This window comes from Copadichromis virginalis, linkage group LG5 (genome assembly GCF_057382275.1).
Source record: "Copadichromis virginalis isolate Kocher_CV1m ecotype Utaka linkage group LG5, C_Virginalis_male_GT1.1, whole genome shotgun sequence".
Lineage (NCBI taxonomy): Eukaryota > Metazoa > Chordata > Actinopteri > Cichliformes > Cichlidae > Copadichromis > Copadichromis virginalis.
This window is the reverse complement of record NC_140622.1, coordinates 32,098,192-32,113,218: the sequence shown is the minus strand read 5'-3', so window position 1 is coordinate 32,113,218 and position 15,027 is coordinate 32,098,192. Positions and strand designations below refer to the sequence as shown.

The following is a 15,027-nucleotide window of genomic DNA, read 5'->3' as shown; positions in this document are numbered from 1 at the left end:
AGATGAAAAGACAGTTCGCAAAAAGCAAAAAACAAGGAATATAACTTCCGTAAAGAGCAAGTTAACAGCTACCCACACGATCGCCGCCCGAAGTTACCTTGCGGTAGCTCGTTGCTGTGAATGCAATCATATACAGTTATTATGCAAAGGTAGATTGTGTCTGCAGGCTGCTGTTGCTCTGTGACAAGCGTCGGCATGTTGGCTGGCGGTTTGTTAATATTTGAGGAGTGTCAAACATGCGGCCGGAGGCCACAACTTGGGTCCACTTTGGATGGCTAGCATTACGTTTTAATAAAATTAATATCTTCATCTTTTGTGCTGCTGCCAGCATTGCTGTGCAGGTGTGAAAATGTCTGGAAAATTATAAGTAATTCTAGATCTAGACAAGTTGTTTGAAGCACAAAGACTGTAATTGTCAGTTTTTGTGCCTCTCCACTGTGAAGCTTACATTGTACCGCATGGCAGTAGGCTCTCAGGCTGTTCATCATCTGTTTTGTAAATGGAAACTGCCTTAAATCAGAAGATAATTTTACAGGAAATAGCCTAATACTTTCTGATGCCTGGGGAATTTTTAAGCAAGCTGAGCAAGAGCAGCCTTTCACTTGGTTTTTTAATAAAATCCTCTTCTTAAATTAAAAAAAAATGTAAGGAAAAAAGGCATTTCTGAAGGTTATTTTTCTTAATATATGGTATTGCACAATCATTTCAATTGAGACCGACTTGGACTGTATGTAGTCCATCAGCCAAAGTGAGTATGAAATCCCATGGTTTTATCTGTTTGATGTGTGGCTTTGATATGTTTGATAGAGTTAAGTTTTGTAGTGGAAGATAAAAATGTGAGTAAATGGGTGGTCTTAAAAGGATTTCAAAGGGACTATCTGTTTCAGTTCAAATGTAAAATTGGCAAATCCCTTGACATTTAAAAATATCTAAAAAATAAATAAATAAATAAATAAATAAATAAATAAATAAATAGCACATCTGTTTACTATAAATAACTGTTTGAAGAAGCTGACTTTTCTCCTTAAAATATAATAACGATAATCACACAGCCCCCAGTGTACACATCAGATTGGCCAATTATTTATGCTGTTTTGTAGAATGTATTTATTATTTTACAAAATACATAACTAAGAAGCCACATGACCATTTGCCTGATACCCCTTTTACTTCTGGACACTAGTTACCTGTGGTAGAAACTGAAACTGGATCCTTGGTGGCAACGCCGTCTGGTCCAGCAGAAGGTGAAGTTGTAGTTGTGCTGTCAGTAAATGTTTGTGAGACGCTGCCTGATGTCACGTTGTCTTCATGCTTTGATGCGTGGACAGGTTTGACACAGTCTGTGACCGTCTTACTGTCTTCCTGAAGTTTATCCTCATCTGTACTGTCATCAAACTCAAACTCTTCTCCTTGCTCCTCGTCATCATCCTCTCCATCCTCTTTTAGCAGTTGCTGAGACACCACAGTAGACATAATCGCTGAAAAAGAGTGAAACGTCTAGTGTAAATGGTTTTGTTTATAGCATTTTCATAACAGATAATAACTTAGAGAACAAAACAAGAAAAAGTGTCGTGTCCACGTAATCAAAAAAAGACCTCAGCATTGAAAAAGATAAGGTTACTTGACGCACTGAATGACAGGGTGATAATACACTCCAAGTAGAAAGCAGAGAAAAGGTGGTGGTTATATCATCCCAAGTCTAATAATAAGCTGCTCCATCAAAAAACATTGTGCAGACATTAAGTATGTTGTTTTAACTCTCATCACTGCAATTTTAATACCAGGATCAAGGCAAAAAGGTAAATAAGCTCGAAGACTGGAATGTCGTCTTAACTTTGCAAACATACCAAAGCTGCTTAAGAGACACAAAGAAGTAGGAGATAAAGATCTCTGTTGTACTAAACAACACCAAACTGGAAAAAATTAACTTTTAACCTTGCAGTGTGTTCAGAACAAAAGGATGAACACTGGACTTTTTGTTTTGGACATAAGATTCGTGTACACTTTTTTAAATACTAAGGAAATGAAGTCATTCACACAACAGATAACTGTTTTATGAATGCATAGAGAACACTGTAAGAAGAAGCTGAATTCATCTTGTCTTCTCAATAAATACATTATGATTTTAGAATCTTTCATACTGGTACACATAATAAAGGCCATTTCATTGTGATTTCACAATCGCACTTTCAAAATTCTGTTTTATTTTGTTGTTTTATAATTTCTATGGCACACATTCCCACAAGGCACTAAATTGCTCCAATTATTAAATATGTTGTACTTACTCCATTTCGGCCCATTTTAGTGCACCACGGCTGAACCCAGCATCTGCTTTGCATTTCGATTAGCACCAAACTGCTTCCAGTGCTGGAACATTGTTGGGATTAGGGGGGGCAGTTTGTCAGACTGCTTTGGGAAAATGACAGCTAAACACGGGATGCACAGGAACACAGCCATGAAAAGTGTTGCTTGAGGATTGTAAAAATCATTGTGAGCAATTTTGTTTGACCTGGATACAAGGATAATGTCTGTTATGGCTCTCATTAGCTTTTACTGCATGCTGACAGCTCAATTTGGATGATGTTTATTTGTGCTGTGCTTCTGGTTTAGTGATGGCTTTCAATCCTAAAGCAAATGTGTTTGAAGAGTAGGTTCATTAGTTTTCATTGTAATCTTAAAACACCAATAACATACCAACGTGAACACTAGAGTGTTATTTTGTTCTTTCTTCTGTCCATTTTCCTTTTCGGGTAATTAAAATAACACAAAATAACTGAATGTGTTTTTAAGTTGGTGTTTTATTATAGTTCACTCTTTGCATTGCTGCTAAAAAAAAAGGAAAAACATTGCTTCTGGGAACACAGGATATTCTGCAGAGGAAGGCCGTAGACTAACTTAAGAAGCTATCGTGTTGATTCATCTGACTTACCTCATGTTAGATAAAGTTAAGCATGCATTTTTGTAGAGATTGGAAATGGTGATTTTGGAAGTGTTTTTTAAGGAACACAAGGACTGATTCAAGTCCCCAAAACTTAACAATAGTTTTAGGAAAATGTTGGAATATTGCTAACATTTGTGGGTATTTAAATTAACATAAAACAGAACAATTTAATAGAGAGCACAAGCCTTTCCTCAGAAACTGGTTCTCTGCTTGTTAACAACTGCATGCCAACACAGCCTTTGACCTCTTTCACAACCTCTGTACCACATACACAGTTTCTCCATTCGGCCCACTCCCTGGTCAACTCAACAATGACTCTTTTGTGGATGAAAAAACTTCTGTTCTGTCCTCCAAAAGCATTGTTTCTACATTCGTCACTGCAGTGAGGTACTGATTAATTCACTAGACATTTGGATCATGGCTGTGTAGCCTATGGCTGTGTAACCTATGGCTGTATCTCTTTGTAAAAGAAAGGAGGATTTTTTTAAGGAAAGAAGTAGCAGGAATGCATGAATGTTTCAACGGGGTTTGTGCAATATCACAGTATTGCATTATGCTGGTGTATTTAGAAATCCCTTTTAAAAACATTTTTTTAAAAGACCCTCCTCGTTCTACTAAATTGATACTGGATTCCATGACCTGTATTAAGGTCACGCAATGTACATTCCTACATGAAAATGCCATCCGAGGGATGGTGGTGGAAAATTTAACCGAGCCTAGCTACCTGTTGAAATGTGAGACTGTGAGAATTAAAGTGTACCTAATAAAATTGGGGGGGTATTCTGAGTGATAAAGGTGAGCTAGCCAACACAGATACTGCTTTGTGGACTGTTTTAGAAAGCTGCGACTAAAGAGAGTAAAACCTCACAGGGAGAGAGAAAGGAGACTTACACTGATAGTGTCACTTACATTCACACATGTACACTCGACCACTTCTGGGCGTTACACACAAATACAAAAAAATGCAAGCAGAAAAAGAACATTATAAAACCACATCAGGAACCATTATGCAACCACACACATTTTCTCAAGGTGCAGAAGTCAGCTAATAAACGCACCACACACTGGAACAGTTGGGGTCACTGACTGTCAGCAAAGAATCTCTTCAACACTTTTCCGTTTGTTTGACAATTTTTAAGTGAGATCATGCTTTAAAGCTACGGCTTCATGAGCTGATGAATGACCTCTTATGAGAGGTACTTCCCAAAGTTTGAATTGCATACACTCATGTGCTCCGAAATCAGTGTCTTCCTAAGTTAAGCTAAGTGATAGCACTGAGCTACTATTACCCAAATAATGAACATGAGCTGGGTTGTTACTGCAATAACTTATCAGCAATGGTGTTTAACTTTTTCTTTATGAAACTGAATGTCTTAGTATTATTTACAGTTGAAAAAGTATGTCAGCAGAATTCAGCTGAGTGGTCAACAGTGACCCTTTTGGAAAGGCTTGGACAGACCCCCCCATTATACTTTTCAGTATTCATGTTTATAGCTATAATGGGGGAGGGGAACTGTTGGGGTACAGTGCCAGTCATTGACTGTAGCACCTGATAACATAATTAGTTTAATAGGGCTGTGCGATATGACCAAAATCTCATATCCCGATATAAGAATTCTATCGTCCAATAACGATATAAATCACAAAAATGTAAAATTTTCTGTAAATTCTGTGAATCTCGGGCAGCTCGTCTTGCGGGAATGAAACTACACATTTTTAGACATAAGTTGTAAAGGCCGCCGTTTTCTTTGTGAGTATTTATTACACGGCGTGCTGCGGGGAAAAGCCTGTTCTAACGTTTGAGTCTAAGGTTTATTTTTTAGCACCTGGCGGCTCTTTTTTAATTCTCATCCGTAAATAATCTGCTCTTTCACGTGATTCCGTTTATTTTGAAAAGTCTCAACAGGATCTTGAGCTTTATTGTGAAAGGTTTATGTGGAACATAAACAAGCGGACACGCGATGGTGTTACCGTCGTGGTTGCTAACCACAACGCATAAAAACAGGCGCTTGTCCATCCCTAGTGTGGTTATATAAAATATAACAGAAAGAGAACTTTAAGAAATTAATATAGCCACTACAGTGACCATCAAAACGATGAAAAAAATATTGCCGTAAACATTTTATTTTGCGACACCACGAAACAAACGATAGCTAAAATGAAACGATAGATGTTTTTATATCATCATCCGATATATATCATTATAACAGCCCTATAGTTTAACATAGTAGCCTATCTGGTGTCAGCTAGCCAAGTAGAAAAGTTCAATCATTTAGTCTGCCCACTGTTCATACCTTTCCTTTATACTGGTTCATTTTATTTATGTATGTATGTATGTATGTATGTATGTATGTATGTATGTATGTATGTATGTATGTATGTATTTATTTATTTATTTATTTAGGTGAATGTAAATTTCACCATCTTTATCATACACATGCCAGACTGAAATGTCAGTAGGGTAAAAATATAAAATAGTGAAAAAATAAACATCAGCCAAGCTTAACACTAAGTTCACTGGAAAGTTTCTGCTGTTGTGCTTCCACAGATGAAAGCCTTACTGGATGGAGAATCATTCTCATTTCTTCACTATAGACTTGGTCTGAGCCAACACATGAATGACAATGGAAATATTGATGTTTATGAATTAATTCAAGACAACAGGATAGCTGGTGGTTTAAACAAAGGTTCTGCTTGTGAATACTAATAGAAAACCGCAACTCAGAATCTTTAACTTGAAGTAGCCCCCTCAGAATTAAAATGACAGGTATTCTGAGCAAACTTTCTTTGAAAGAAAGCATTTGGACAAGCCATCAAAAAGATTCAAGCTTGTGAAAGCTATTCTTGTGGGGAAAATGAGATACATCACAGAATAGAGATGAAACCAACTCCTACACACCCTGTCCCTGACCTACATAGGGCTCTGAAAACTCCCTCACTGTGCACCAAATGTGGTAATGAGAGGAGGGATGTATGTGTACAGGGAAAGTGCAAAATGCGTCTTTTTTAGGCTGTGCCAGGACACACATTTACAGAGTACCTTGTAGCTGAAACCTTGTCGTACTTTAAATGTGGCAGTTGTTGGATTTGCATATTTAGTATTGTTCTCGTCTGCATTTTATTTCCATTCAAAGTGTGCTGTCTTTGATTACTGAGTGAAATCTTGTGGGTCCCTGGCATCCAATTTGTGCTCCACGATTCCATCTCATCTCTCTATTGCAGTTTACTTAACAGCTTAACAAAGCAGTAAGGGTGCATAATTTTCTTTAAAAATTAAATTAAATCACAGAGTTTAAAGTTAGAAGACAAAAAACAACTGCTGGGCTTCATATTTAGTACTAGACCAAATACAGATAAACCTCACAGCCAACAGTCAGTGGCTGACTATGTTGTACATATCTATAGACAAAAGCAAAGAACAGCAGCTGGTGATGACTGAATAAACAGCATTGGAAAGATCCAACAGAGAGTCACTGAGAGCACCACTACTTTAGGGTTTTCCTTTACAGAAAGTGGCACACAAACACTCAGCAGACAATGAGAGACTAGCAGACCATTGACAGGAACAAACAGTGCCAGGCAGAGATGATTCTGCCGCTGGCATTCCTTCCTTCTTCATCTTTTCTTCAGCATCCCGGTGGACTTCCTATCAGGAGATATAAATGTGACTTGGCCAATTTAGTAACTGCAAACAGTTCTTTGAGAACAAACGGAATATGTCTTTCTTTGGCTGTCAAAAGGTGTAACAATTTGAGTGGGAGGCTGTTCACAGACATTTGTGGATTTCATGGATTTGCTTACACATAGACTTGCCCTACCAAAGACTTTGAACCCAGAAGATAAGCCTTATTGGTTTATACTTTATGAATGATCACGAGAGATTCACAAGGCGCCTGTGCCAAAGGCCAGGTGTAATACAATAACACACTGTAAGCACAATATGATAAGAGGGCTATCTTTACAGATTTTTGATCGTTTATTCCTACTTTCTCCCAGATCTGCTGTCATGTTTTCACTGTTCAGACATATGGGGATGTATTATTCATTCAAGAACCATTTTGGCCTTCATATGCCCTCTGCTGTACAGAGATTTGGTTGTAATGTCAGCTCACAACAGCACATTTGCTGGTGATGTCACATTAATCAAGGAAACAAAACAGTAGGACTAACTGTGACTTCCCCATATCCCATTTGTTTACACAGCACAATAGTGGGCAAGACAAGTGTGTCCCTTACTGTTCAAATGCTGAAGAATATCCTGATCCATGAAGTAGTTTTTTTTAACCAAAACATAAAGTATGTTAAGTATAAAATATCTGCAAAAATGTGTAAGACTGACTGACTGCTGTACCTGCATAGGCTTGAAATGGATTGTTGATTAATTCAAACTAGCCCAAATTACTGTAGTATCTATGTTAATTCCCTTCTCTTATTTTCACCTGTTCTTTTGCAAAACCATTACTGATGATTTTATGTGTAATCTGGGTGTCTCTATATGCCTTGATTTACCTGTGAGGTTAATAATACGTCACTAGTTGGAGGATTTGACAGAAACATATGTAGGAAAGGTTAAGTTCAATAAGTCCTGCAGTCAGCTATTAGAAGTGAATGAAAGCAATTATTCAAAGGTCTAGAGGAACATTTTAATCAATATGGTGTTATTCACCTTACAATACAATTTGTTAGAAAACAAAGGCCCAAAGACATTGCCTGTATCAAATGTTGATATATTTCCTCCGTATACATGCTATAAAAAAAGGAATTTCATCCAAGATTTGTGTAAGCACGACCTTAAACAGGTCATTCACACTCAAAAACCCTCCAGTGTGGTTGAATTAAATCAATTCTGTAAAGAAGAGTGGGCCAAAATTCCTCTGCAGTGATGTGAAAGACTCATGGTCAGTTATTGCTAACACTTGATTGCAAGGGTGCGGCACGCACATGATCCGAAGATTCAAAAAAGAAGAAAAAAAAGTATGTGTATGGTGCGCGTGGTGGGTCTGTCAAACGATAGTTATGGTCAGCGCAAGCGGTCCAAGTGGAGGAGCAGAGGAGTTTGCGGTATTCAAGCAGCCCTTTCCTGCCCAATCCGACTGGGCTAAAGTTATTACAAAAGCTTTTGGGGTGTTTAGCTGTAGACGGGAAGCCGTATTCCGTTGTGCGAAACACGGGGTTTAAACTATGATTAACGCGCTTGAGCCACGCTACTTGCTTTAGTGGCAAGATCATTCCAAGCATGTATGAGCAGGAAAAGTTTAAAGTTATGGCTGAACTGTCCCAGGCATCTTCTGTTGCCCAACTACAAATGTGTGGATCTCCAGGGCAACGGAAAGCTACGTGACCGTGACAGCTCATTATGTCACAGCGGAGTGCGATATAATGAGCGGTATGTATTGTTGTAGGGTCCACCTTACAATATAAAGCGCCTTGAGGCGACTGTTGTTGTAATTTGACACTGTATAAATAAAATAGATGCAAAGCCCTATATTGTACAGTCATTTTTTTAATATAATTTCGTGGAATAAGTATTGAGTTTAATGTTTTTAACAGGCAAAAAATACTTCACTAAGTAAATGTTACATTTTTGTCTTTTTTTGTTGATCCGAAAATTGATCCAATCAGTGACTTAAAACCGTGAGCCGATCAGAACCGTGAGAGTTCTGATCAGTTGCACCACTAATAGCTTTTCTCCCATAGTAAATGAAATCAGTGTTTATAAACTGGGTTTTGTATTATCTTTGTTTATGCTTGTCTAAAAGTTTGTTTGATGATCTGAAGCATGTAAGTATGACAAATATGCAAAAACTAATAAGAAACCAGGAAGAAGGTTTTTTGCATTTTAGATTCAATGTCTCCAATGTCTATAATAATATAATGCATATAATCATCAAAAAAGACACGCCTGAAAGATCATAACATTTATCACAAGTGTTTCTAAATATCAAAGTTGTCTGATACATAAGGGGGAATTCTCCAGTAACATCAAATACTCAAAAAAAATCCCTGTGTGAAGTGCTATTATGAGCTTGTATGATGTATGCTGTAAGTGTTTTATTGATTTGTTCTTTGTGCACATTAAAGATAGTACAGACTAATGCTGGAGCATCCAAATGTAGCGGGAATAATTCCCTGTTGCCAATAAAAACTCTTCAGTGGCTTTCCTCTGAGTTCCAAGTAGATGTCAGTCTCTTCTATCTGATCTTGCTCCAGGCTAGAGCGTAACAATAAAAACAGCAACTGGGACCACAGAACAACAACAGTAACTACACTTAGTTAAATCTAAAATGTCTTATGTAAACAATCTCAGACAATTCAGTTTTTGATATGTGCAGCGACTTTCTTAGATTTCTGCAGTCTGCTGTTGCCTTTAGCATTAGATTTGACATTGTGTTTGTTTGATGTTTGCTATTGTGCACTTTAAAGTAACAAGGCAAACTGTCATTGTCAGTGACAAACAGGGGTGGCTGCTCTTTTGATGTGCCAATCAAATCAGAGATCACATATGAAAATGTGCTCCCAAATGAAAGAATGTCTTTGGTTTTCTTACGAAATCTCAAGAAGTTGTTTTAATAATAGTGCAATTAACACACAGCTACAGGTACCTTGGTGTTCATCTGAACAATAGACTGGACTGGACTCATAACTCAGACGCCCTCTACAGGAAAGGGCAGAGCAGGCTGTACCTGCTGCGGAGACTCAGGTCGTTTGGAGTGCAGGGCCCACTCCTGAAGACCTTCTATGACTCTGTGGTGGCTTCTGCTATCTTTTATGGTGTGGTCTGCTGGGGCGGCAGCATCTCTGCCGGGGACAGGAAGAGACTGAACAGGCTGATCCGAAGGGCCAGCTCTGTTCTAGGATGCCCTCTGGACCCAGTGGAGGTGGTGAGTGACAGGAGAATGGCGGCTAAGCTGTCATCACTGTTAGACAACATCTCCCACCCCATGCAGCAGACTGTGACAGCACTGAGCAGCTCCTTCAGTGGGAGACTGCGGCACCCACGGTGTGGGACGGAGAGATTTCGCAGGTCTTTCCTCCCCACTGCTGTCAGACTCCACAACAAAGACTTTAACTGATCTAACACACACATCCACACATGTGCAATAACACTAAGTGCAATAATCTTTTCTGGCATCGTTGTATTTTTACTCAGTTGTATATAGCATTTGTATTCTATTTTTATCTTATTGTATATTTTATTCTACTGTATATAGTATTTTATTTTATTCTGTACAGTTGTGTACTGTATTTATTCTTATTGTATTCTAATTTTTGCACTGTCCACTTCCTGCTGTGACAAAACAAATTTCCCACGTGTGGGACTAATAAAGGTTATCTTATCTTATCTTAAACCTTCCTGCAATTCCATTAAACATGTAATTTAATTGAAATCTTAGTTTCATTAGATCTGACAGAAAGAGACTAGTCAATACTACAGAGGTCAGGGTGCCCTAATCTTTAGTTCCTAGCGTTTCTTACGTTCCAAAATTAGATCTCTATACTTCCATAACTTAGCAGTTATGTGCAGAAACAACATAGAAGATTTTTTAAAAAGTGTAAATAGTGAGATGCTGAAGATGAAAATAGTTTATGGGGTGAAAAGAATAGGTGCATACCTCTGTTTGGAACAAGACACCAAGTTAATTATTTTACTCAGATTTGATGTTTTGGCTTTTTTGTCAGTACCGTCAGCAGTTCCAAATACACGAGAACATATAGCATAGTTCACAGAGTACATAAAGAGACTTCAAAGTACCACCACATTGCTGCTGAATTGCTAAATTAAAGAACACAGTTGTTTTCGCACAATTACATCAGTCAAATCAAGTTTTAAAAAAATCTATTTTCCAGTTCAGCTCACCGATTGAGCAGGCGACCATATGCCATATGGCTGAAATGCAGCATGGGTTCAAGTCTTACCCACGGCCCTTTGTTGCTCATCTTCCCCTGCTCTCGCCTCCTTTCCTGTCTACTCTACACTCCAAATAAATGCAAAACTCCCCCCTTAAAAAAAATCCACTTTGAAACCAAAGGGGAAAAAGGCGATCCTTAAAACCCCAGATCCTGTATGAGAAATTATATTTCTGACTGAAACTACTAATCAGAAATTCCAAGATTGTCAGGGTCAGACCCTGAAAACCCTACCTTAATTTAACCAACACTGGTTGTTTGTTAATGCTTTATGTCAAAGCTTTTTAAACTTCACATTTCCTTTCATAGTTCCTGAAGCAAAAACAAGATAAAAAGATATTCCCACACTAAGAGAACTTTTGAGTGAGTGTCAGCATTATCTTTGTTTTGACACTTACTGTGACCGATGAAGGTTAGTATATCAAAAGATGACAATTAATAAACATATTCAATTTCACAGAATTTCAAACAAATGTTTCCTTATGGCTCAAAAGTTTAATTTCACCTCTATTCTATACTATTTATATGATGCCAAATCATAATAATAGTTGCCTCGAGGCACTTAATAAAGCAAGGTAAAGACACTTCAATAACACAGAAAAAGCCACAACAATTAAAGGATCCCCTATTAACAAACACTTGGTGACAGTGAGAAGGAAAAACTCCTTTTTAACATGAAGTAACCTTTGGCAGAACCAGCCACAGGGAGGGACAGCTATCTGGTTGGGGCTGAGGGGAGGAAGACTGGACAAAACCCAGACTGTGGAAGTGAGCCTAAGTTTAACAACTAATGATTAAATGCATAAACACAGAGTTATGCAGCTCAAAGTAACAGGGCAAACTTTCATTGTCAGAGTGTATAAACACAGAAAGTGAAAAGAGGTGAACGAAGAACAAACACTCAGGGCATCATGGGAAGCTGCCAACAGCCTGAGCCAATTGCGGCATAACTAAGGAAGGATTCAGGGTCACCTGATCCAACTACGGTTAGGTCTATAAATATTTGGGCAGAGACAACTTTTTTTTATAATTTTGGTTCTGTACATTATCACAATGAATTTTAAATTAAACAACTCAAGACATAGTTGAAATGCAGACTTTCAGCTTTAATTTAGAGGGTTGAACAAAAAGATTGCATAAAAATATAAGCAACTAAAGCATTATAAACACAACACCTTCATTTCAGGGGCTCAAAGGTAGTTGGACAAATTTGCTGTCTATTTGTAAGCCTTTCTGTCCAAAGTTTAGGCTCCAACAAGAGAAATGGATGCTCATTAAGATCAGATGACTGACTTGGCCATTTAAGAATATTCCACTTGTTTGCTTCAATAAACTCCTGGGTTCCTTTGGCTGTATGTTTTGGGTAATTGTCCATCTATATAATGAAACACCACCCAATCATTTTGACTGCATATTTCTGGAGTTTAGTGTTGTTCCCTTGGTTGGCTGTTGTAAAGAGATTTCTCTTCATCATGGAAATGATTCTGCGATCTTCCACCACTGCTGTCTTCCGTGGACGTTTGGGTCTTTTTGCATTGCTGAGTACACCCGTGCTTGCTTTCTTTCTTAGGATGTACAAAACTGTAGATTTTGCCTCTCCTAATATTGTAGCAGTTTCTCAGATAGGTTTTTTTCTGTTTCTGTTTTTCTGTCCGTTAGCAGCTTCAGAAAAGCTTGTTTAACCCGCACAGAGAGCTACTTTGACCGCATGTTGTCTGTTTACAGCAAAATCTTCTAGATGCAAGTGCCACACCTCAAATCAACTCCAGGCTCTTTATTTGTTCAATTGACAATGACATAATGAAGGAATTGCCTGCACCTGCCCATGAAATTGCCTTTTGCAAAAATAGTCAGTTTAGAATCACTAACTAACCTACTAAACATGTTGTTGGCAATTACGCTAATGAAGGCTAATGAATTTTGTTAAGTTGACTTGGCTATAGAATTTGTTATCAAAAAGAGCTAACAGGAAATAAGATAAGACATGTTTGGGTAACATGACATTAGTGTGACTACAAAATACTTCAGATAAGCTTCTACATCCAAACAGTTCTGAATGTGTTCTACTAGTTAATTATCTAATTCTTGACTACATCCCAAGGGAATGTAGTCAGTGTGCGATACAGTACACCGGTAAACATTTGGGAGGCGTGTACCCACTATCAAATGGCTTATTGTTAAGTTCAGTCTGAAGGCCTTACATGTGTACACTGTGTGAGTGCATGTGTGCAAGTTTCATGGGTGAATGTTTGGCAAAATGAAGAGGGTGTCCACTGATAGTAACGTCTTTGTGGTAGTTTAAAGACATGCATGAATGGATTTCTAATGTCTGTTGGAAGTGCTGGACTGTGACTAAGGAGAAAAAAGATCGGATACAGTGAGCCCATAGAGTTTCTTTAAAAAAAATGCCTTGGACATCCGGCCAGTGAAGCAGAAACAGAGCCCTAGCACAAAATGCAAATTAGTTGGTCAGAGGTCCCTTAGGCCCCCCAACTGCAACCCTCCACCCTCCTGTGTCCCCTTTCTATTCTGCTGAGAGTATAGAGGCAGTGTGAAATCCATCCCAGAAGGGGCCATTGTACGCCGGGAAGCAACCGTCAAACTGGAATGGTTTAGGCCGGGATCAGGCCTCTTTTTTATAGCTGAAGGCACTGGAGAAAAACCCCAGCTAGTAGGTGTTTTGGATCTAGGTTGAGCCACCAATCCCTCTCTCATCCTCCCTGGTGTCTGTCTCTGAAAATGCTATCATAACAAGGCCTCATCCTCTGTATCCCTGCTGGCTATTTGAGGCAGGCTCAGGTTTAATCGTCCATGATGGTGTGTACTCTGCCAAAGGGCCACACAGGTATCTACCATTCCCATCCTTTGCTCTTCTCCTCCACATTGTCCATTCAGCTGCCCTTCTAAGTGCCGGACTGAGAGACAGAGAGGCACAAACCAGCACACCCACCCCCAACTCCACTCCATCAATAGCCCTCTTGGACAAAGCTGCTGTCTTTGCAACATGCTAACCATGCTGAGAGTGGGGAGTGAGAAGGAGAAGAGACAGAATAAAAGGATAAAAAAAATAAGACAAGGAAAGGGAGAACCTATTTGGAACACAACAAATATGCCTCTCACCTCCTTGTCCTCAGTAGTGTGTCCTCCGAGAAGCTTCAAGCACTCCCTGATGACCCTTTAATCCTGGTAGCCTCCCATAAACTCTCAGCTTTTACCACAGCTCCAGTTCCAGCACACTCATCTTTATAGTCTCCTGTGAGGGCTGCAAGTGGCTGAACACAGATTGGAAACCTCCTGTCCTGTTTACTTTCCCACAACTTCTCCCCTGCACCGTGTGTACAGTTCTAGATGAGGTAACCTTCTTTGCTCCCTCCCCTTTTTCGCTGCCTCTCTTGGCTGCCTGGTTCGGTTCCTCCCTCTGTCTCCCCTCTCTTTTTTATTGCCCCCACCCGCCACCCCTCAGCTCATCCAGTTTCATTTTGTCCTTTCTTTGGTTTTTCTCCCTCCTCCCACTCTCCAGACCCCTGCTGCTGTCCAGACAGCGGCACAAAGCGGGGTGAGGGTTCTCAGTCACAACTGACCAATAGCAGATTGGCAAAGGCAAGCATTCAGCCAATGAAATGCCTAGGGGATGATATTTTCACCAATCAGGGGCGAGATTCAGACAAAAAGGGGTTGGACTAGAGGAATTAGGGGCAACGCTATCTCACAGCACTTCCGTGTGGGATGAAGGTGTCTGTGCTAGGCAGCCGGTTGAATTGAAACAATAGATGAAAAAATACTTTTGGTTCTCCAGCAAAGTAATGCTTAATACTATAATCCTTGTGTTCCCCCCACACCACACACAGCCTGTGTTTAAGGTGCGTTTATATAAGGCTTTAATACGGACTTTAAAGAAGCAGTCTATTATCTGAATTGAACATAAATGTATATACTTTCTTATTTATTATTATTTTTGTTTAGGTTAGACAATTTGAGAAGATGGGAAATAATCCCTTGCATTGTAAAAAACAACAAATATGGACTTATTTTACTAGCAAATTCTATATGGGTTTGTTTTAACGCTAGACATTTTGATACACAACTTTTGACATTATGAAACAGACATGGCACTCAAAGAATCCTGAACTGAAATCTGTGGGTAATGGGAAATCACACCAAAAAAATCTTTTCTTTTC

The 15,027-nt window shown here is 39.0% G+C and overlaps 1 protein-coding gene across 3 annotated transcripts in view; it reads right to left on the bottom strand.

The window, feature by feature from the left end:
• arhgef10la (Rho guanine nucleotide exchange factor (GEF) 10-like a) overlaps positions 1-14,313 on the bottom strand; it is a 117,512-nt gene extending 103,199 nt beyond the window's left edge. For all 3 annotated transcript variants that reach the window (XM_085457373.1, XM_085457375.1, XM_085457374.1), the window contains exons 1-2: positions 13,970-14,313; positions 1,188-1,478 (exon numbers count right to left, since the gene is read on the bottom strand). In XM_085457373.1, coding sequence (XP_085313499.1) covers positions 1,188-1,473 — 286 coding nt within the window. In that variant the 5' untranslated portion in view covers positions 1,474-1,478; positions 13,970-14,313. The remainder of the gene's footprint in view (positions 1-1,187; positions 1,479-13,969) is intronic.
• Positions 14,314-15,027: the final 714 nt, after the last annotated feature.